The sequence below is a fragment of the Manis pentadactyla genome, chromosome 13 (genome assembly GCF_030020395.1).
Source record: "Manis pentadactyla isolate mManPen7 chromosome 13, mManPen7.hap1, whole genome shotgun sequence".
NCBI lineage: Eukaryota > Metazoa > Chordata > Mammalia > Pholidota > Manidae > Manis > Manis pentadactyla.
In genome coordinates this window covers 65444182-65466527 of record NC_080031.1, presented here as the reverse complement: position 1 = coordinate 65466527, position 22346 = coordinate 65444182, and the positions used below count along the sequence as shown (strand labels likewise).

At 38.6% G+C, this 22346-nt stretch overlaps 1 protein-coding gene across 3 annotated transcripts in view; it reads right to left on the bottom strand.

The window, feature by feature from the left end:
- The window catches only part of LOC118921428 (lamin-B1), a 53740-nt gene that overhangs the window by 12494 nt on the left and 18900 nt on the right, over positions 1-22346 (bottom strand). For all 3 annotated transcript variants that reach the window (XM_057490697.1, XM_057490696.1, XM_057490695.1), the window contains exons 3-8: positions 14514-14670; positions 13464-13589; positions 10681-10851; positions 9103-9228; positions 2157-2377; positions 379-604 (exon numbers count right to left, since the gene is read on the bottom strand). In XM_057490697.1, the coding sequence (XP_057346680.1) occupies positions 379-604; positions 2157-2377; positions 9103-9228; positions 10681-10851; positions 13464-13589; positions 14514-14670 (1027 nt within the window). The remainder of the gene's footprint in view (positions 1-378; positions 605-2156; positions 2378-9102; positions 9229-10680; positions 10852-13463; positions 13590-14513; positions 14671-22346) is intronic.

The following is a 22346-nucleotide window of genomic DNA, read 5'->3' as shown; positions in this document are numbered from 1 at the left end:
CTTTCGTAGGGAGTAACGGCAAGAGAACAAACACCCACCAGTTACACCCACACTCCAACTGCCTCAGAACCCTGGCTGTGCAGGGGGTAGTGACAACTCACCCTCAGGAAGGACACGAGACAAAATGACAGTGAAAAAAAGCCCTGGCTCTGTGAACGCTAATGAGGAGACCCTTCAAACCACTCGGTCCACCATCTCCTTCCTCCTCCTATTTTAATGCATACTTCATGACTTCAAATAAAAACGATGAAGGAACCCTCTTTTCAGTAGTGAAGACTACTGAATCCAAATAAAGGCTGAGAAGTTACTACAACTGTCAGGCCGCCCACCCATCCGCAGAGCCTGGCTGGAAAACAAGGAGGGGCCTGTGCGCGTTACCTGCTCGGAAGTGTTCTTGAGGCGGACAAACTTCCCGTCCACGTCTATCTCTTCAATGCAGACATTCCCAGTGGCTGAAGCAGAGTGGGAGATGCTGACACTGCTGCTGGCCTCTGACTCTTCCACATCGACTCTCTTCCGCTTCCCTCTAGTTGTGCGAACGCTGCGACTTGAGGACGCTCGCGACACCATCACGCGGGAGGAAGGGCTTGGAGGGAGATTCAATCTACCCGGAAAAAGGAAATGCATACGCCCCTCCCAGCTTAGGGAAAAGGATGTAAATAGCTTGCACATGCATTTCTAAAGCAAAACATTACTGGCCACTTATTAGACAAAGGAGATATGCATCTTAGTAAGATCAACTTACTTGTGCTACAGTGCCCACCATCAATTTTTAAAAAATAATAATAATAATTTGCATGTTCTCCCTAGGTGTAGACGGTCCATACTGCAGGAAGTTTAAAAAATAGGACGGTAAATCATACCATCTATCCCCACCCTACCATACCAGTTAATACTAAATACACTTCCCTTAGCTTTTTTCATACCTGTTTTCACAAAATTATAATCACAATGTGTATATATATAATACTGACCCCGAATGACACTTTATCCAAAAGCAAACACTTTCCCTTTGGAATTTTTCTGAGAATGGGTGTTAAAGGATTATTTGTAGACTTACCAGATTTGAAAAGTATGAAGTCTCTTTCAGCAAATGTGGTATTTTACAACATATAATATTTAATTAACAAAACGTTTAAAATCTCAAAGGAAAGAGACTCCATCCTGACATGGCCCAGAATTTAAAATAACCATGAAAATAAAATAAGGCTCACTGAACATTTTCTGTTGCTGAGACAGAAATATGATCTATATTACCTACCTCTACACCTAGGTGTTAAAAGACATGACAGAAAATAAAATGCCTTAATTCTTTTTAAAAAAATCCTATTTATTTAAACTAGTTCAACCATTGTGGAAAGCAGTATGGAGGTTCCTCAGAATGCTCAAAATAGAAATACCATTTGACCCAGGAATTCCACTTCTAGGAATTTACCCTAAGAATGCAGCACTCCAGTTTGAAAAAGACAGATGCACCCCTATGTTTATCGCTGCACTGTTTACAATAGCCAAGATATGGAAGCAACCTAAATGTCCATCAGTAGATGAATGGATAAAGAAGATGTGGTACATATACACAATGGAATATTACTCAGCTATAAGAAAAAAACAGATCCTACCATTTGCAACAACATGGATGGAGCTACAGGGTATTATGCTCAGTGAAATAAGCCAAGCAGAGAAGGACAAGTACCAAATGATTTCACTCATATGTGGAGTATAAGAACAAAGGAAAACTGAAGGAACAAAATAGCAGCAGACTCACAGAACCCAAGAATGGACTAACAGTTACCAAAGGGAAAGGGACTGGGGACAACGGGTGGGAAGGGTGGGGAAAAAGGAAGAGGGCATTAGGATTAGCATGTATAGTGCATGGGGGGTACAGGGAGGGCTGCGCAACACAGAGAAGACAAGTAGTGATTTTACAGCATCTTACTATGCAGATGGACAGTGACTGTGAAGGGGTATATGGGGGGAACTTGGTGAAGGGGGAAACCTAGTAAAGATAATGTTCTTTCTGTAATTGTAGATTAATGATACCAAAAATAATAATAATAATAATAAATAAAGAAAAAAAATCCTATTTACTTTTCTTTAAATAAAAAAGAGTAAGGGCAAAAAGCAGACTGCGGTAGGGTGACACCAAAGTTACTTACCTCTCCTCTTCACCCTCCAGAAGTTTCCTGTAAGCGCTGATTTCCATGTCCAGGGCCAACTTTACATCGAGAAGCTGCTCGTAGTCATTCAGCTGTTGCTGCATCTGGTCCCTTATTTCTGCCATCTCCCTCTCTTTGTCAGACAGCGTGCGCCGAAAGTGGTCTCTCTCCTTGGCAAGCAAGTCCTCCAACTCTTGAGTCCTCTCCAAAGATGCTCTAGCCTTCAGATTCAAGGGAACACATTGACTTTCTAGGAACATTAGCATAGGCAGCTATTTTAAACTATTTCCTGGGCTGGAAAACAAAGAGAACCCTAAGCAAACTCAAACATAGAATTCAAAGGATTTTTACTTTAAGAAATTAGAAACCACGATACCTCCAAATACAAAATACAGACCTCAAGACAGTTTTGGCTTATAGAAGACTAAAAAAAGATGTCCACAAATCCACTGTTAAGTACCATAAATGTGCATTTAATTTTTCTGTATTTGAACAAATACAACAAATTTTTAAGCTGTGATTTTAGTAAAAGTCAAGTCTGGCTCCCTTACAAGCCTTTTAGCTTTAAAGTACAAACAACAAAACTACAAAACTAAAATAATAGGAAACGAATTCATTGACAAAAGAAACCTAAAAACGGAGGAAAGTATGCTTGAGAGAACTGCTAGAAGTATTCAGAAACTGAAGAGAAGGGATCTGGTTACCCCTCAGGCTGCTGTGCTCTCTCATGCTCAGCTGGCACACAGACTGTACAGTATGGCGTGGTCCATAAATATTATTGTAAATATAGAAAGTTTATATTTGGTAATTTAAAAAAGAGAAATCACACACCTTACACCAGAAAGTTCATCTTAGCAACCTTGTTGCTCACTAGGTGATTATTCTGTAATTTTCCAAGACAGAATTCATCTCAGTAGCCTCAGAAAATGACAAAGATAATCAGCTCATAAAGACTGCTGGACAGCGTAGGCCCTCAGAGTCACAAGGAGCTGCATTAGAGCAGAAAATACTGTGCAAAAAACAAATCTGGATGGCTAAAGATAAAAAGAAGCTCCACACTGTGCAGACACTGGCCTCAAGTTAGTAAATTTATTTCAAACAGGGGTAGAGGTTAAAAGTTTTGAAATTGCTTTACACATACACTGGGGTTGAACAACTAAGTAGATGGGAGGGTAGAAACCAGATTTCTTACTCTCGGAGAAAAGTTACAGATAAGCAAGAAAGGAAACCTAAAAGAAACGCTGTGGTAGTGAGTTAGCATCACAGACATCTGCATCAACTCCTGTTCACCTTAACATAAACACACACAAAGTTCCAGTAAGTGTGCCAACATAGGTCAGCACAACCATATACATTACCCAGCTCTGTCCACAAGGGGGCCCAGAAGCAGTGACCAGGTACCAACAGACATTCAGGGCCCACATCTTAATTTCTATATACCATTCTCCAATAAAAAGAACCAGGGCTTTAAATAACCCGAAGAAATTCAGATGGCCAAACAGGCACATGAAAAGATGCTCGACATCACTAAGCATCAGAGAAATGTAAATTAAAACCACAGTGAGATATCACCTCACACCAGTAAGGATGGCCAACACCCAAAAGACAAACAAATGTTGGCAAGGATGTGGAGAAAGGGGAACCCTCCTACACTGCTGGTGGGAATGTAAATTAGTTCAACCATTGTGGAAAGCAGTATGGAGGTTCCTCAAAAAAGCAAAAATAGAAATACCATTTGATCCAGTAATTCCACTCCTAGGAATTTACCTGAAGAAAACAGGATCACAGATTCAAAAAGCCCTATGCACCCCTATGTTTATCATAGCACAATTTACAATAGCCAAGATATGGAAGCCACCTAAGCATCCATCAGTAGATGAATGGATAAAGAAGATGTGGTACAAAGAATGAACTAGTGGTTACCAAAGGGGAGGGGTGTGGGAGGGCGGGTGGGGAGGGAGGGAGAAGGGGACTGAGGGGTATTATGTTTAGTACACATGGTGTGGGGGATCACGGGGAGAACAGGGTATCACAGAAAAGGGACATAGTGGATCTCTGGCAACTTGCACTGTTGGACAGTGACTGCATTGGGGTATGGGCGGGGATTTGATAATACGGGTAAATGTAGTAACCACATTGTTTTTTCATGTGAAACCTTCATAAGAGTGTATATCAATCATACCTTAAATAAAAAATTAAAAAAAAAAGATGTGGTACATATACACAGTGGAATTTTATTCAGCCATAAGAAGAAAACAAATCCTACCATTTGCAAAAACATGGATGGCGCTAGAGGGTATTATGCTCAGTGAAATAAGCCAAGTGGAGAAGGACAAGTACCAAATGATTTCACTCATATGTGGAGTATAAGAACAAAGGAAAAACTGAAGGAACAAAACAGCAGCAGAATCACAGAACCCGTAGGACTAAGTTACCAAAGGGAAAGGGACTGGGCAAGGTGGGTCAGAAGCGAGGGATAAGGGGAAAAAGGGTTATTATGATTAGGACACATAATGTGGGGGTGGGGGGGCACCGGGAAGGAAGTGTAGCACAGAGAAGACAAGTAGTGACTCTATAGCATCTTACTAACTGATGGACAGTGACTAGAATGGGGTATGTGGTGGAGACTTGATAAGGGGGGAATGTAGTAACCACAACGTTGCTCATGTGTTTGTGTATCAACGATACCTTAAAAAAAAAAAAAAAAAAAGAACCAAGGCTTCTTGGAGAAATAGCTGATTCTAGGGCTGGGGCAAGGAAAATACAAGATGAGCCTGGAGCACCTTATAGTACCCGAAAGTGAAGAAGTGCTCAAAAAAGGGAGGACATCTTAGCCATTCTGACAGAACTCCTAAAACTGGAACAATCTGAGATAATAAATAGTAGAGAAATGGATTACAAAACCCCAAGTATAAAATAAATATCCATGAGCCCACACTGATATAAACAAGTAAATGAATAAGTAAATATACAAATAAACAGGGAAAGAAGAGACAAATCTTCACAGAAAAATTCTACCTGATAAGTGTAGATGTGGAGCTTAATTCCTGCCCTCCACCCTTGAGGGTGGGCCAGACTTTGTGACTTGCTTCCCTCAAGAACGGAGTATATGGAAAGGGTAAAATTGCAATCCGACAATGGAGAATGCTGGTAAAAACTACCTTAACCAATGACAGAGGTTAACAACACCAATGATGTCATGTGGGTGGCATGTAATCCCCAAGAGGGTATGATAAAAAGGGCACTTAAAAGCCACGACCCCAGAAAAGTCATGAGAAAAGCACCAAACAAGATTTGGGGACAGTCTACAGGACACCTGCTGTTTCTCCTCAAGACTCTCAAGGTCATGAAAAGCAAGGGAAACCTGAGGAACTACCACAAACCAGAGGAGTCTAGGGAGACAAGAGGTACCTACAACAGAAAAAACCAGTAACAGCAAGTCTGTGAAATCCAAGTAGTCTAGAGTCTAGTAATAGTAACGCACCAGTGTGCGTGTCTCATTTTGACAAGTACATCATAGCAACGTAAAATGCTAACGGGAACCTGGGTAAGGGAGCTAGAACTATCCTGCATGCTTCCCAACCTTTCTGCAAATCCAGAATTACATCAAAATAAAAAGGTTATTTTGAAAAATAATCAACCAATTAGTGAAAATCCAGAATAGCACCTGATTGGCATTCTACATCAGAAGCAGACATTCACCTTAAAGAGTAATGTTAACCACAAGCCCTATGCCTCAGAGAACTTGAATTTAAATACATTTTCAAAAGCAATGCTAAAATGAGGAATCTTACTTGTTTCCACTCAAATTCCTTGTATTTTATTCCCTCCAAAAGAAAAATATCACACACACACACAAATATATAAATACACATGTATATCTATATATATAAACCCAAAATGTTTCCTCTTCAATTAGTCTCTCCATATTTCCCACATGAGAAGCAGACTGAACGGGCGACAAGGTGGAATCTACAGGAGAGCTGATGAGAGGAGAACGACCCATGGTCCAGGGAGAAGTCCTGAGCCTGGATCTGTAAATCCAAAGAGTCTCAGTCTGCCTTTGCTGTCACTGAGTTCTTCAAAAGGGAAAAACCAAATCAAGATATATAAAAGTTTTAGTTACCTTAAATCATTTTGTATTTCCAAGAGAAATATTACATGTTATTTACATAGCTGTCCTACCCCCATTAACTCGTGAAATACAAAGAGCATGAGAGACAGACCCAGATTCTCCTTCCTGATTCGGCCATTACCTGCCTAGGAGGCCCCCGGCCGCTGTAACTGACCTCACTCACTCAGTTCCCACATTAGGATAAGGAAGAGGTCTCACTAGATTATCTGTAAGAGCTGGCCTCTAACATGTTCTGACTGACTTCTGATGGTCTTGGGGTTTTGTGTGTTTTTTTTTTAATAGTATGTAACATAATTGACTACTTTGTTATGGTCTAGCTGCAATTTAAGTTTCCAGAGTCTGGATGTTAGAAAAAAAAAATTAGAGGTGTTTTTAAAGTCCCACTGGAGTCTCTTCTGCAAGCGAAATGGACCCTGACTAACCCAATAATTTGGCCAGTCACAAATCTAGATAGAAATGTTTTCCAGTAATGTACAAAATACCTAATTTCAAAACATAATACTGCTACCATCTACAGCGGACCCTTAAATAACTCAGAGGTTAAGGGTGCCAACACCCCATGCAGTCAGAAATCTGCATAATATCCTTCAACTCCTCAAAAACTTTAATGAAAACTACTGTTGAGCAGATGCTTTACCAGTACAATCTATTACCATATATTTGTATGTTACGTGTATTATACACTGTATTCTTACAATAAAGTAAGCTAGAGGATATTTTTCAAACTATCACAAATCTCCAAGAAATTTATTTATTGAAAAAACATCCATGTGTAAGTGGGCCTCCACGCAGTTCACACCCATGTTGTTCAAGGGTCAACTGTATACTTTATTTTTAAATATTATCTAAAGTCAGCATTTTAAAGGCTATGTCAATTTGAAATAAAATTTAAGAAGTACTTCACCACCATGGGTCACGTAACTGAAAGGAAATTCTATGGCCCAACAGGCAGCATGATGAAACTGATGTGACTCAATAAAAAAGACCTTTAAGACACACAAGAGAAAAGTATCAAGAAAGAGAGCTTTTTTTCTTTTTGATGATCTAAAATTAACATTTATCAACTAATGATGATATTCCACAAGATAGGTTACTTATCATAAAAGCTGATAATGAACAAATACCAGTAATGAATAGAGGAAAAGGTCCCTACTCCCTGCCAACCTAGACAGAGAACTTAAAACTACTCTGTTGGAAGGAGGTGCTTCTCTATTTCCTAAGGAGTTTCCTAGGAACCTCCAGGGCTCTGCCAAACATTGTTTAAAAACACTAACATGAAGTTAACCAAAAAACTTGTAAAAATGGGAACATAAATTAACAGACAAACAGGGAACCAGCCCTGAGCCTGAATCAGAAAACATGGCCACCTCGTTTCACAGTCCACTGCTGACCCCAAGCAGGTCTCAGTCTCCACCTCTGTAAAACACCTACACCTAACACAGTTGAGTGGAGTCAACAGCTGACAAAAAAGGGTGCAGGAAAATGCAAAACTGTGCAGCAGGGGGTAAACAGAACATGATTTACTAAATGGAGAAAAGTATTAAATGTCAACTCAGAGTAAGAACAGAGGAGCCTATTTGGGGAAAGCTACCTGTTAGGATGGTGCAATGGAAAAAAGATTATCTGTGAAATGCCTAAAGAAAATCTCTGAAGAGAGTGAGGTGTAAGGGGAAAAACTGGGAACTAGGAGAGAAACCCATTTATCAGCCTGCAGTCTCTGGACAAGTCATTACACTCGCCCAAGTCTGTGGTTGGACAGAGTGAACTCAAACATCCTTCTAGCACTACTGGTACATGAAACTCCAAAATACTCTCAGGACACATAGGCCTAAAATAAATTTAAAATTTTTGTTATCAGGAATAAAGGACATGTGACAGGCAACGTAAAAGCTTCTATTTAAATTGGTTTTTATTTTACATTAGCCTGTTTCATGTAATTCGTCAGCTTTGTTTTCTAAATTCCTATAATGGCTTCAGTTTTACAATAGAAAAAGAATTTACTACAAATATAATAATAAAAAGACAAAATAAAAATGAAGAAAAGCTTAAGCAAGAATAAGGTTCATTTCTATGTGGAAAGTGCCAAACACATTTTCTTCCCTTAAGGAAAACAGAAGCTGAAGTTACTTCCTAGGTCACTAAGGGGAGCAGATTATCACAGCATCCTGAGTACTTATGTGGTTGTGTATGTACTTTGTGTCTGCATCATCCTTAGACTGAATCAAATTTCAAGTGGTGTCCATGCCTGCACCATCATGTACGACAGGCACTGGTCACACAACCAGCAAAGAGGTCCTCTGTCACTCAGTTGTACCAACAAATGAGTGAGTCCCTAAATTCTTAACAAATAGGCAAATTAATGCTGCTTCCCAAGATCTTAATTACTAAGATTTTCAAGCACTGAGAGAATTTGTCTAGAAACACAAAGCATTTACCACCCACAAAGAATTTTTGCATGTTTTTCTTCATTATGGTTTTGAAATGTAATTTTAAGTGTGTTGGGAAGACATTGTGTGGAGATGAGGCTGTGGGACTATCAGAAAAGCTAGGACTGGGTAAGCCCGGAGAAAAAACCAGTAGCCTGCTTCCTCAAGGGAACTGCCTTAGGTCTGGGAAATCACTAATTCAGGAATAATAGTCTCTACTCACAGAGGATGTTCATGCAATGCAAGATGAAAAAATCGGGAGCACTAAAATTGGGAGTGCAGGACAATACCATCCTCCCTGAAAAGCGACATGAGACAGAACAAAGTGGGTGGCCTACTATGGTGGTTCAACTTTGATTCTTCTTCGGGGAAGATGCTTACTCACCTCTTTCTGTAGATTAGAAAGCCGAGATGAAAGGCTCTCAATTCTCATGCGGCTTTCCATCAGTTCTTCCCTGGCACTGTTGACAGTGGAAGTATTCATTTCCGATGACAGTCTGGCATTCTCGAGCTAAAAGCAGCAGCAGAGTATAGTCAGTCTTATCCAGTGACTTAGAACAAACAAATGAGGAAGGATGATTCATCTCGAGGCATTTCACTGCAAACCTAAGCCCTGCTGGTAACTTGGCTGATGAAACAGGAAAAGCATCATGAAGTTTGCTGCCGTATGAATTACCTTCTAAGTCTGACTTTTCAACTCAGTTCCCAGCATATGAGCTTTAACAATGCTGGTACACCTAGATCTTTACCCAAAGCTTGTTACTTCAGTGTTCCATCCATTTTCTCTCTAATGTCTCAGATAATGCCACTACTAAGGTGTGGCCAGCAGTAATTTAACTGTGGAAAACAAACATCACATATCCCTAACCTAACATATAGACTCTAACAGAAATCTTATCTAATAGAGGATATAAAGCAATAGGCAGAAAGTACTAATTTACAGATTACTTCAAACCAGATAGAAATACATGCTTTCTGAAGCAAAAAACCGCTTCACAGGTAGAAACAATATTCTGTTCCTGCCAATGCCCCTAACATTCTGTTCTGCATGTGTTTCTGGCACATCTTTATGCATGTCATCTCTTCCCTGGCTCCCTGAGGCCACAGTCTGTGGGACCAACCAATCCTTACTGTAGCTCCTTCACTGCCCAGCACAATGCCTAGCACTGAGTAAGTGCTGGATAACGGAATATAAGGTTTGAAAGAGCTCTCCCATTCATCTGCCAACTAGTACTTCATAAAATGGGTTAAAAGCAACACGAACAGTCTGAGCCCATGCAGTGGAAATTATTTTCAAAACCTCTATGACCTTAATTTTCCAAGTCTTCCACTAATAACTCCTGTTAATCAAATCATGCAACACTTAACACACTGGGGTAAAATCATTTACTAGCAAAGCCTGTACTCATTGGTCAGTCTATGGATTTTTTGCATTGTCTGCTAAAACAAGTAGGAAATTTCTATAATATTTTTTAAATAAATAGTAAATAGTGGCAGAGGAAGCAACATCAGACACTTTCCAATTGGCCTTTGTTCAAAAAAAGGCCAAAGAAATCATCATAATCTACATCAATGAAGACATGGAAGTCAGAACCAGATGCAGTCCAACATGCATTTACTGATTAAATGGATCTTGCAGGCCAGAATGATTAATAGTTGTTATGGGAAGAAAAATATTTTCAGATGGCTTCATTTACCTACTATGACAGGACATAAATCATCAATGGGATAAAAAACAAGAAGATAAACCCCTACCTCTGAAAAAATGGAAAAACACTACTTTCTTTGAATAATTCCTAGTAACATTTAAAACTGCTTAAAAAAAAATGTTTTCCATATTCATGGAACTAGGGGAATTCATTTCAGAAAACCTGAACAAACCAAACATCAAGTCATGTTCTTGAGGGTGACTATTAAATAAAGTCTTAAGTGTTGAAGCCAGTCCCCAGAAGAGACCGCTCACTTTGGCGTGGTAAGTCTGCTCCAGCTCCTCCTTGTACAGCTTCACTTGGGCATCGTGTTGCTCTCTCATCTCACGAAGGGCTTGAGCCAGATTGTACTCATACTCGATCTGACTCCCAGAATCCACCTCTACCAGGCGTGTTTCACGCCTCCTCCTGGTTTCATTTATCTCCTGGAGGAACAAAATAACATAAAACCAAGTTACTTGCCATGGCTGCATTGCTACAAGTCTGAGCGTCATCAGGGCCACCTGAAATTTTACAGCCCTTGTGTCTGTCCTAGGCAGGCATGCGAACAGACACTTTCTTACCTTTGTTTTCACATGAGAAGAGCTTTGAGATGTAACTAATGACAGAGGTGGTAGTACCTCAAAACCCAGGAATTTTATGTTTATTATTTCTCTAAAGACAAAGAATAGCCTGGACGACATCCTAAACTACTGTGCAATCATGCATGGTATGTACACTGAATAGTAATCATTTTTCTAAATTGTTGTGATGATGATGCTTAAGGACACCTCTGTAAAAAAAAAAAATCCATACGTAAAGTCAAGACTTATCAGTCAGGACAACTTCAGCTAGAAGTCTTACGCATAATAAAACTATTTTCTTAAACATACTAAAAAGCTAAAGGCAGAGAAAGCTTATTTACATGATGTTTTAACAGCTAGTGCTAAGGTATCAACATCAATTGAGATGGAATTTTATTAACAATATTACTTTACATTTCAAGTAAATATGACAGTTCACCATTAAAGAGTAGAAATAGTAGACATAATCCTTCCCTGGGTGTTTTTAAGGAACTATCCAAAACTAGAAATAGTCAGGAACACAAGTTCAAGAATGAAATTCCCGTTCTTACAGTTCTGAAAATACCAAAGCTGTCTTTAACGGCAATAATTAAAGAGGCCACAAGGGGGGGATAAAACCCAGTGACGTTCTTGTTTCTGTATCATCTTCCTACAGGCATTTTTAAATGCATTCCTCATCTTTTATAAGAATTCATTGCAGAGGAAAATGCACTTGACAGAATCAGAAAACAAGGGTTCAAACTCCAGTTCTGCAATTAACCCCCGTGGGTTCATATCTATTTAATGAAGTGAATGATACTTAAATCATAAAAACACACAAGTGAAAGGTTTAGTTCAATACTGAGCACCTACTGATAATTTTGTCCTTTGTCTACCTCCCTCCCCCTTCCTGTTCCTGTTTTTTCCCTTCTTTCTTACCCCCCCTAACTGTTCCTAGTAATACATTTAGTATATTTATTGAATAGAATTATATCACCCATGAAAAAAAAAGAGTATTTGAAATTCATTCTCAAAAAGGCACAAACCAAAAATTCAAAGATGCAATCCAAGTCCTCTAAAAGTGTTACTTTTTACTTGATGCCATTTTTCATGTATTATTTTATATATACATGAAATCAGTGACTTGCAAAGAAAAAATAAACCCTAATCCTGTTTTAAAGAATCCTTGTGGAATCCACACAGCATCAAAACTAAGGACTAATAGTTCACAGACAACTTTAACAGAACAAAAAATAAGCTAAGTTGATAGTACAAAAATATCTCCATTTATAAAGCAAAACTGTAGTTAACAAGTATATGATAACCTTTTTTACCTAGTTTATAAGAAACCTACATGCATGCTACTCCACTTTGGTCCTCACCACGCCATGAAAAGACAGCAGGTACTGGTCCTTCATTTTTAAATAAAAAACAGACTTAAGAATTGCCCAAAGTCTGACTGCCTGTCCAGTGAGGGCACTTTGTCAACACCTTTTTGTTTTAGTACTGTATTGTTACAAAAAGACTCAGATTTCTCTTATTTTTTCTCCAACTAAGAAAGTTAATTGAATTTCTACAATAAATGTCTATTTTTAAATCATTGTTAGTTGCTGTTTTCAAAATTCATTACTTTTAAACACATTAAGTATTTAACTGCATGTTCTCCCCTCCAGGTTAATTCCAACGCTGGTCAACTTTTAGGAAATATAAATTCCTATTTCTTCAATTTTAACTTCTTTCCTGGCAACAGTTGCTGCCTTCAACCCTAAGGCTGACCACAGAAGTCATTTAAGGCTTGTAAATGATGTTTAAAACTATAAGAAACAACCATAAATGCTGTGGACAGCCAGCCTTCAAGATGGCCCGGGGTTGCTGAGTTCTGTCTTCACAGCCTGTGTAAGCCCCTCCACACTGCATCATGGACTGCAGGACAGAGGGACGAATACCACTTCTGGGGGCAGGGTAAGGAAGGTAACGAGGCTTCTGTCCTGCTCTGTCACTCACTCTGGGGGAAGCCCTACTTGAGCAGCCCTGTGGAGAAGCCCATGCCGACCAACGGCCCATGAGTCTGTGAACAAGCTCAGAGGCCGTCCCTCCAGCCCAGGGAAGCCTGACTGCAGCCTGAACAGAGACCTTGGGAACGTACCATTCCAGCTGCATGGCTTGCACATTCCTAACCTTCAGAAACTATGAGATAATACATGTCTGTGGTTTCAAGTTGATATATTTTGGAGTAATGTGTTAGGCAGCAATAAATAAAAAATACAAATTCCTAAACAAGTTGACAGTAATTAACTGCTGTGACCAAGGCTTTGTAAGTCAGAGGAGGTAAAGTCTGTTTCCCTAACAGCTTGAGAACTTATGTGCAGCCTTTACACAGCAGTACCTCAAACAATTCACCAACAGTATTTCTCCCACTTCTGAAACATATACTTGTTAACAAAGCTGTTTGGGATCCCTCCGTTCCTTAAAAAGGCAAAATCATATATAGTTACCTCCTCATACATGTTTTTACGGAACTCCAGGTCCTCACTAAGGCTCTGACAGTGGTTCTCCAAGTCCACTTTAAGCAAAGTTTCATCTGCTAACTGTTTTTTGGCAGCAGCTAAGGAGGCTTCCAGCTAATCAGGAAAAAGAATTGATGAGAATTACACAGCAGTCACTTAGTAATTAATCATTTAGTAATAGATACCTACGAATTGAATCAAGTGCAGTTGACCCATGAACAACACAGGTGGTAGGGGCACCCCCGCAACACCAAGTCGAAAATCTGCTTGACTCCCCAAAAACTTAACTACTGAGTACCCTATAACTGTTGACCTTACTGGTAACAGTCAATCAATACGTATTTTGTGCTTTACATATCATATGGTAGTCTTACAATATAGTAAGCTAAGGAAAATGTTTTTTTTTTACAAATTGTCCCAAATCTCAAAAAAATTTTTCCAATATGATTAGTGAAAAAAAAAATCCACATAGAAGTGGACCACACAGTTCAAACCTTTGTTGTGCAACGGCCACCTACATGATAATTTTTATGTATTTAACAGTGTATGAGAGTCATTTATTACAACTTTTATCGCAGAAAGGTCTGCCCAACTCCTGGTCCTACGCGGAGTGCCTGGCCAGAGCACCTCGCATCCCGTCATCGACATCAGGGACTGAACTGAGACCTAAGACTTGTATTTCAAAACTCAACCAAGAGGTAGCTTTTATCTTTTATCTGCCATTTTGGTTTTCCCTGTGTGCAGAGCAGCTCTACACCTTCTCTTTGCTACAATACTGAGGCAGCTTTCACAGCAGGCACAGAATGAGGGCACAAGCACAACGGAGAGGAAGAAAAGCAGCAACAGATCTGCTCGTCCAGACACGATGATGGGGGTGCAGGTGCTCTGCCTGTTGGCTGTCTCAAGACTGACCTTCAGGCGAGCCGCCCCAAAAATTAAGTTAACACATTAAAAAAAATACGACCTACATTTAAAAATCAACAATCAATCCAGACAACTAACCTGCCAAGAATGGCTCAAGAGCAGAGCTCACCTCACCTGGGCCATCTGATCCTTCAGATCCTCCAAATCTCCCTCTAAGATTTTTTTGTCCCCAAGAGCGGTGGCTAGAGCTGCGTCTTTAGAATTCAGAGCTGCTTCATATTCTCGAAGCTTCAGCTGGGCTCCAGTAAGATCAGATTCTTTCTTAGCGTAACTGTAAGACATTTGAACAAGTGCTAGTCATCAACTTAGCCGTGTTCTGAGGCCTTCTCCTCCCTGCTTGAGGAGGAAACAAAACTGAGGAGTGTAAACAAAGGCTGCCGTAATCTACCACAGTTAGAGGAGCAATTCAGGCGCATTCCGTGCAGAGATTCTGGAGGCTAAGAACTTTCAACGATTCCCCTTCCAGGACTGCTAATCACTCCAGGTCGGAGAAGTGCACAGGACCCACGTAAGCAGACCCCTGGTTCTCGAGTGAGAACACACGTCCTCCTTGTCTATGAAAAGGCACTATGTGTTTCAGTGAGGGAAGATACTTTAGAAGAAACAGAAATTTATTAAAGTACAATGAACATTAAAAACCAAGATGTACAGGAGACATAAACCATGATACAAAGACTGAATGAAAATGAAAAATTACTTTAAAAAGTAATTTCCTAACTATCTGATATGCCACAGAAACTCCTTTGATACTACATAAGCACCGACCCCAACCTTGCAAATTGTTTCTTACAGAAGAGGTGATTTTAAGATATCTCTAACTGCAAAAAAGCACCTCCCCGGTATTTTAAAGAAAAATGATTTCAGTTTATATATTAACTACCCAAAAATGAGGTTCGAATTGAGGTTTCCTTTTCTTCCAAATACCACTTCTTATTTTATTATTTTATTTTTTCATTGAAGTATTGTTGTTTTGCAATCTATACTGGTTTCAAATATACAGCACAGTGGTTTGACAATTACCTATATATTCAATCCTCACACCCTCTACTGCAGTTACTGTCTGTCAACATAGGAAGATGTTACAGAACCACTGACTATATTCTCCATGCTGCACTACCATCCCCACGACCAATTTATATTATGGTTGAGAATTTTTGTGCCCTTTTATCCCCCTCACCTTCCCCACCCTCCCACCCCAACGCCTCCCCCATAGTAACCACCAGTCACTTCTTAGTGTCTATGAATCTATCACTGTTCTGTTCATTCTGTTTTGCTTTGTTTTTATATTCCACAAATAAATGAAGTCATTTGATATTTGTCTTTCTCTGCCTGGATTATTTCACTGAGCATAATACACTCTAGACACGTCCATGCTGTTGCAAATGGCAGATTTCTTTTCCTTTTATGACTGAATAATATTCTGTATGTGCGCGTACCACATCTTCTGCATCCATTCATCTGTTGATGAACACTTAAGTTGCTTCTGTATCTTCCAACACCACTTTTTATTAAATGCAGTTATACATCATGAAATTAAAGTTTCTTTGGATGTATTTTATCAATTATATTGTATATGAAAAAAAAATTTTACATGCAATTGTTATCATTAATGATACCAGAAAAATCTTACTATCAAAATTCTCAGTACCTGTTCTTAATTAAAACTGCTAATGTAGAAGAGTATTTTTACTACTGATTTAGGTTAAGGGTGGACGAAAAGAGAAATCTTAATAGAAATGTAAAAATAATCTTGAAATATTAAATTAAAATGAAGGAAAAAACTATCTAAAAGAGAACAAATGTTATTTAAAGAGAATATTTATTTCATTTCTTACTCATCTTGGTATCATAAACTATATTCAAAAAATCTCAGCAATCATAGCTCATAAATTTTTCTTAAATCCTTTATTTTTAACCACCACAAGATGGCAGCCTTTCACTGACACCTTGTTCGGCGGGGGGTGGAAATTCAACTGTTTAAAAAAGAAAAAAAGATATTCCATACAGTCATTAATTTACAACAAAAATGTCTAGTTCTTACAAACTCTGGGTCCTAGAGCTGGGGATTCCACAGAACCCACAGATCAGTGTTTGTGGGGGAGCTACTAATTTATCCCACTGTATGAGGCCAGAGCAAGGCAGCAATACGTATCAAAATACGTATGATTTTAAAATAAAATCAGTTTTGTAGAGCATTACAGAATATTTACAAAAGCCACAGACTCAAGATTACTTAAATTACAAAAACCTCTGTATCACAGTCTTAAGATTTAAGTATTCGACATAATGTGCTGCCCTCTCAATGTGGCGCCACAGAGGAGCAAACCTGTGTTTTCTAGACACCAACAAACCCACCGAGAAAGATACTGAATTTTAAAATCCCAATTTTACAGGCTACTGCACATCCTGTGTACCTGACTTTCTAGATTTAATGGATAATAATTATGCACCTTTCAATTTCAGAATGTTTTACCACCAGTGAGAGATACTGTGTAACTTCTGGTAGAGTATGGGAAACACAGAAGCCCAATATTAAGACAGTGCACCTAAATGACTAGAATATGGTGATTTCTGCAACCAAAATCAAGACTAAGTAAGACAAGGAGTGGCGAACTAAAGGAGATGAACTGGATATGCTATTAATTTGTGGCACCCTGAGCCACCCAATGGTGCCAGTTGAAATTTGGTATCACAGTCTTAGTCACTCATGCCCACTGTTATTTTGTAAAAAATATACTCTTCCATTATAAATTCCTTCTTAAAGTTAAAATTTTCACATTACTGAACAAATTAAGCAGATATAAATCAGAAGTTGGAAATGTACGTAAGGTTGCAAATACACACTAGCCTATGTGCCTTGGCTCAACAGGGGGAAAAACGGAGAGATGAATACTACCTCTGCACCTTGCACATACTTGTCTCACACTTACCATACAAATCCGTATTTGTGGATGTATTCAGCTATCTCTAGAAACTGAGAACTCTCTGAAGGTAAGGGCCATGACTTATTTTCCCTGTATCTTCTGCTATATAAACAACCTGTAATGACTGTTTTGGTAACCATTAAAAGAAACTTCCCAATAACGTCCCCCAAAGACACCACCCTGCATTTTTAATGCTATGAAAAACACTTTTTCTAGAAGAAAAAAGTAACTGCGACACTTGTATTATCTCTAAAACTCATACCTTCCTAGATAGATGCCCTTCATAGCACCCTGCCAGTTTTCCCAGGATGGTTGGATCATGAAAAAAGTCTCCATTTGTTAAGAAGCCACGAATCAATCACCTTTATATGCCATGTGAGCTGCCAATACCAAGGATACATGAGGGCCTATATAGCATGTTAACATCTTGTGAGTAATCTTGTCATAGTTTTCTAGCTGTATTACTATTTCTCATTCATTAAATATGATCTAGGAAAAAGCAGAAATCTGCACAATTAATCCTAAAACATAAACACATGAACTGACTATAGCCATTACCTAAGCACAAAGTAACATCTCAAGATGCCTCAGAACAAAGGGAACTTAGACAGGATTCCAACGTTACCAGAAGCTATCACTAACCGGTTGGTGGCCATTTTTCTGACTGTATCTCCTAACTGGATTTATTCAGTGCTACTGACCTAAGTTATCCCTATCTTCAGATAAGGGGACCTTTTTGTTTTCACTTACATTCAGCATGAAAATCTAGTGATACAAATATGCATACTGCCCAATTTAAGTCAGAAAACACACCCACTTGCGCTGTAGATGTTCACAGAAGAACCAATACTCTAATTGAAGCCAGAAAAAAAAGTTGACACTCCATTCTAAGGATTTCCTCTCAATAAATGCATTTTCATTTCAAGTAAGCTTGAATTTCACCAGTCATAACAAGCAACCAGGTCTAATGAAATATATGAAAATTAAAAAAATCAACTGGAAAAATATACATTTACTTACTCCCGTTAACGTTCTGTAGCAGTAATTCAATTTTAACAAACACAGCTTCAAGTGATAAGAGGGTGGATATACTTCCTTAACAGAACCTAGTACCATTAACTATCTGGGACCCGCCCCTACAATCTCCTGAGGCCTGTAGGACTAACATGAAAGTAACTGGTTACTTGCACTTTTTCTGTTACTTCTGACCACCTCCTACTACCAGCAATGCCCCTGTACTTCATCCACTGCTTTCATCATCTTGGTTTTCCAACCTACCACCTCTTTAACCTTGACTTGCTTTAGGATCATCACTTCAACCCTGGCTTCTGCATAACTACTTGGATCTGGGACTCACTGTCTGCTTGGACTCTGCCTAGGTCAGGTCTGCACTGCCCTTTCTATTTGCCTCCCACTCCAAGTGTCCTTCATTTGCCGAAATGAACTCAACTGCAGACGAGCCCACCAGTGAGGAAGCAGAGATTAGAAAATGCACCAATTACAGAATCGCTGGAAAATGCATGCTCAAGCCCCTAGGGGAAATACATCCTTATTAGGTAATAATCATACAGAACATTTTAAATAAAGTCACACCACATATACGTAACACACAGAAACTCACTCAAGCCCCGGTAAGTGCATGATTATAACTGCTTGAAAGTGAATCAGAAAACACAGTATACCTGTATCACTGAAAAATCAGATGGACCACTTAAACAGGAAGCAAAAATTAATGTGAACAATAGTCTACAGGCACACACCTGATCCTGATCATCTACATTTGCTCTCTTACAACACTAAACTCTGTTTTCTACCTTTATCTCGTATCTACCTACCACTTCAGCATTTTATTAAAAAAAATAATAATAGAGAAATGTGGTATCCACATATAAATCAAGTTTAAAAATCAAATGAATATTCATATTTGAACTGACTGTTTATAGTTCATAATGCATGAACAAAACCGAAAGCTTCTGTGATGACTGCCCTTGCACTGTTCACCATGTAACTTATTCACTATGTAAGAATTTGTACTCCATGTAAGAATTTGTTCGTTATGCATCAGAAGATTGGAGACTGATAAAAATTAGGCTTGGGGTGGATTAATGATTGTGCATTGAGTATTGACCCCCCTATACAGAAATTTATTGTTGTTAACAACTATTTGATCAATAAATATGAGAGATGCCCTCACAAAAAATATATATATATATATATATATATATATATATAAACACACTTCCAATTGTTAAATAAATAAGTAACCGGGATGTAATGTATAGCATAAGGAATATAGTCAAAATATTGTAAAAAAAAAAAAAAAAATTAATGTGAACAGAAATCGAGTAAACGTAGAGAGACAAATACTTAGAATATATTCATCATAGAACAGTTTTAATTAGTTAAGAATTGGTAAACTATTGCCCTTCTGTTAACACTCTGTTGATCAGTTTAAATCACAAGGGCCTGGGGGAACGCAATGTCTTGTCTGTCTAGTTTGTCCAGTAGTACAACCATGAAAGAAATCTGAATCAGTTTCTCTAAATCACCCACAAAGTACCTGTGAACAAAGAATCTGTGCTCATTCATTTTCAGGACAGGATCTATACACACGCTTGGGTTTGGTTACTTCTATGACAAGTGCCATAGTTTTCACGAGTTTTTTCCAAGTACTTTCATCCTAGTTCTTTGATTTTCATACACAGAAATACAGATAAAAACAGTCGGTAAGCAATGCAAAATAAGAGACCCAAACTGTAGGTGGTCTCCAGGTAGAATAATTACACACACAGATAAAAACATAAAGTTAGTTTCTGGATATTTGATGTCATTTCCATGAAATTTACCAGCAATTTACTATACTGTATATATACAACAGTAGACAAGGGCAAGAATTTGTGTTCGATTAAATGCTTGCAAAATGTATTAAATCTGTTGGAGGTATGTGCTCTTAAGGAAAAATTCATCCAACATGTAACAGTGATAGACTCAAGAATATACTTTAAAAGCTACAAATCTGAACAAGTGAACTAGACAAGAAACATTCATGTTTCTAAAGATAAAAAATAGAAATACAAGTATCTGGATTTTTTTATTACTACCTTAATATTTCAGACAAAACAACAGCTTAAGGAAATTGAAAACAGACCACTTCCAAAGCCAATTTTAAATTTCACTCATAATATCCTGTAGAAATTACTATGCAACTGTTAGGTTGCTTAGATTATTTCTGAGAGATTTTGAAATGCTGTTGTAGATTATCAGGTCCATCCTACAGAAGAGTAGACAAACACAAAGTGAGAACTTCCCCTAATGTATATACAGCGATCGCTAGATGGAAACGAGACTACCAAGGCAGATGGCAGCCCAGGGAAGCCCTTTCTCCGCCGCTGTCCAGCTACCTTTCTTAACCCAGCACTCATCACTGACATTTCACTTCAGTACCCTTCTTACTTAGAAAAACAAATTAACTACAGGGGATAAAAGGGAAAAGCCATTTCATTTTTCACCTGTAATCAGATAATGTAACAGAAATCATTCTATATAAAATTGTTGCTTCTAGCCATATCCACAAGCATTTTTAAACCCCTCAAAACAGACCCACTCTACTTGGAGCACCAGGCCAATCCGGCCCGGCTATCCAAGCTCTGTCTGAACATACCATAAGGCACGTCTGAACAGCTGTCTAGAGGCAGCTGAACACTCAACACTAGAGCAATTTATTCAAGAGACTATCAAATAATCCAGTTTCTGAGGCTCTCTTCATACCTAGAGTTCAGAATCAACATGTTCTTTATTTTATAGCCATGGTCCTGACTTTGAGAGGAATAAATAAACTTTATTTTGAATTTAAGATAAAGGTTAATACACCCAAACAAAAACCTGCTGTCCTGAAACTAAACCATTTTAAAATAATAGGCTCAGGACTGCATATTAAATATGCACTTGTTCCAACATTCATTCATCAGCTTTGATACTGTCCTCAAAGTATCTTCTCTTCCAAAGGGAGAAAGAGTTCAGTGATCCACAGTATTTCTGCTGAGGAAAATTAAATGAACTTGTCTTCATTTCAAATAAATATATAAGACACAAAAAGCTCCAGAAAGTCATGTGATCACAATTTTCATTAACAAGAGTCTCTTCTGGCACAAACAAAAAGACTAGGATGAGGACACTAACAAATGTAAACTCACTCCATGCTCCTGGCTAGGAAGAATTAATATCGTCAAAATGGCCATCCTGCCTAAAGCAATCTACAGACTCAATGAAAACCCGATCAAATTACCAACAGCATTCTTCAACGAACTGGAACAAATAATTCTAAAATTCATATGGAACCACCAAAGACCCCGAATAGCCAAAGCAATCCTGAGAAGGAAGAATAAAGTGGGGGGGATCTCGCTCCCCAACTTCAAGCTCTACTACAAAGCCACAGTAATCAAGACAATTTGGTACTGGCACAAGAACAGAGCCACAGACCAGTTGAACAGAATAGAGACTCCAAACATTAACCCAAACATATATGGCCAATTAATATATGATAAAGGAGCCATGGACATATAATGGGGAAATGACAGCCTCTTCAACAGCTGGTGCTGGCAAAACTGGACAGCTACATGTTAAGAGAATGAAACTGGATCATTATCTAACCCCACACACACAAGTAAATTCGAAATGGATCAAAGACCTGAATGTAAGTCATGAAACCATAAAACTCTTAGAAAAAAACATAGGCAAAAATCTCTTGGACATAAACATGAGCAACTTCTTCATGAACATATCTCCCCGGGCAAGGGAAACAAAAGCAAAAATGAGCAAGTGGGACTATATTAAGCTGAAAAGCTTCTGTACAGCAAAGGACACCATCAATAGAACAAAACAGCATCCTACAGTATGGGAGAGTATATTCATAAATGACAGATCCAATAAAGGTTTGACATCCAAAATATATAACAGGCTCATGCACCTCAACAAACAAAAAGCGAACAATCCAATTAAAAAATGGGCAGAGGAGCTGAACAGA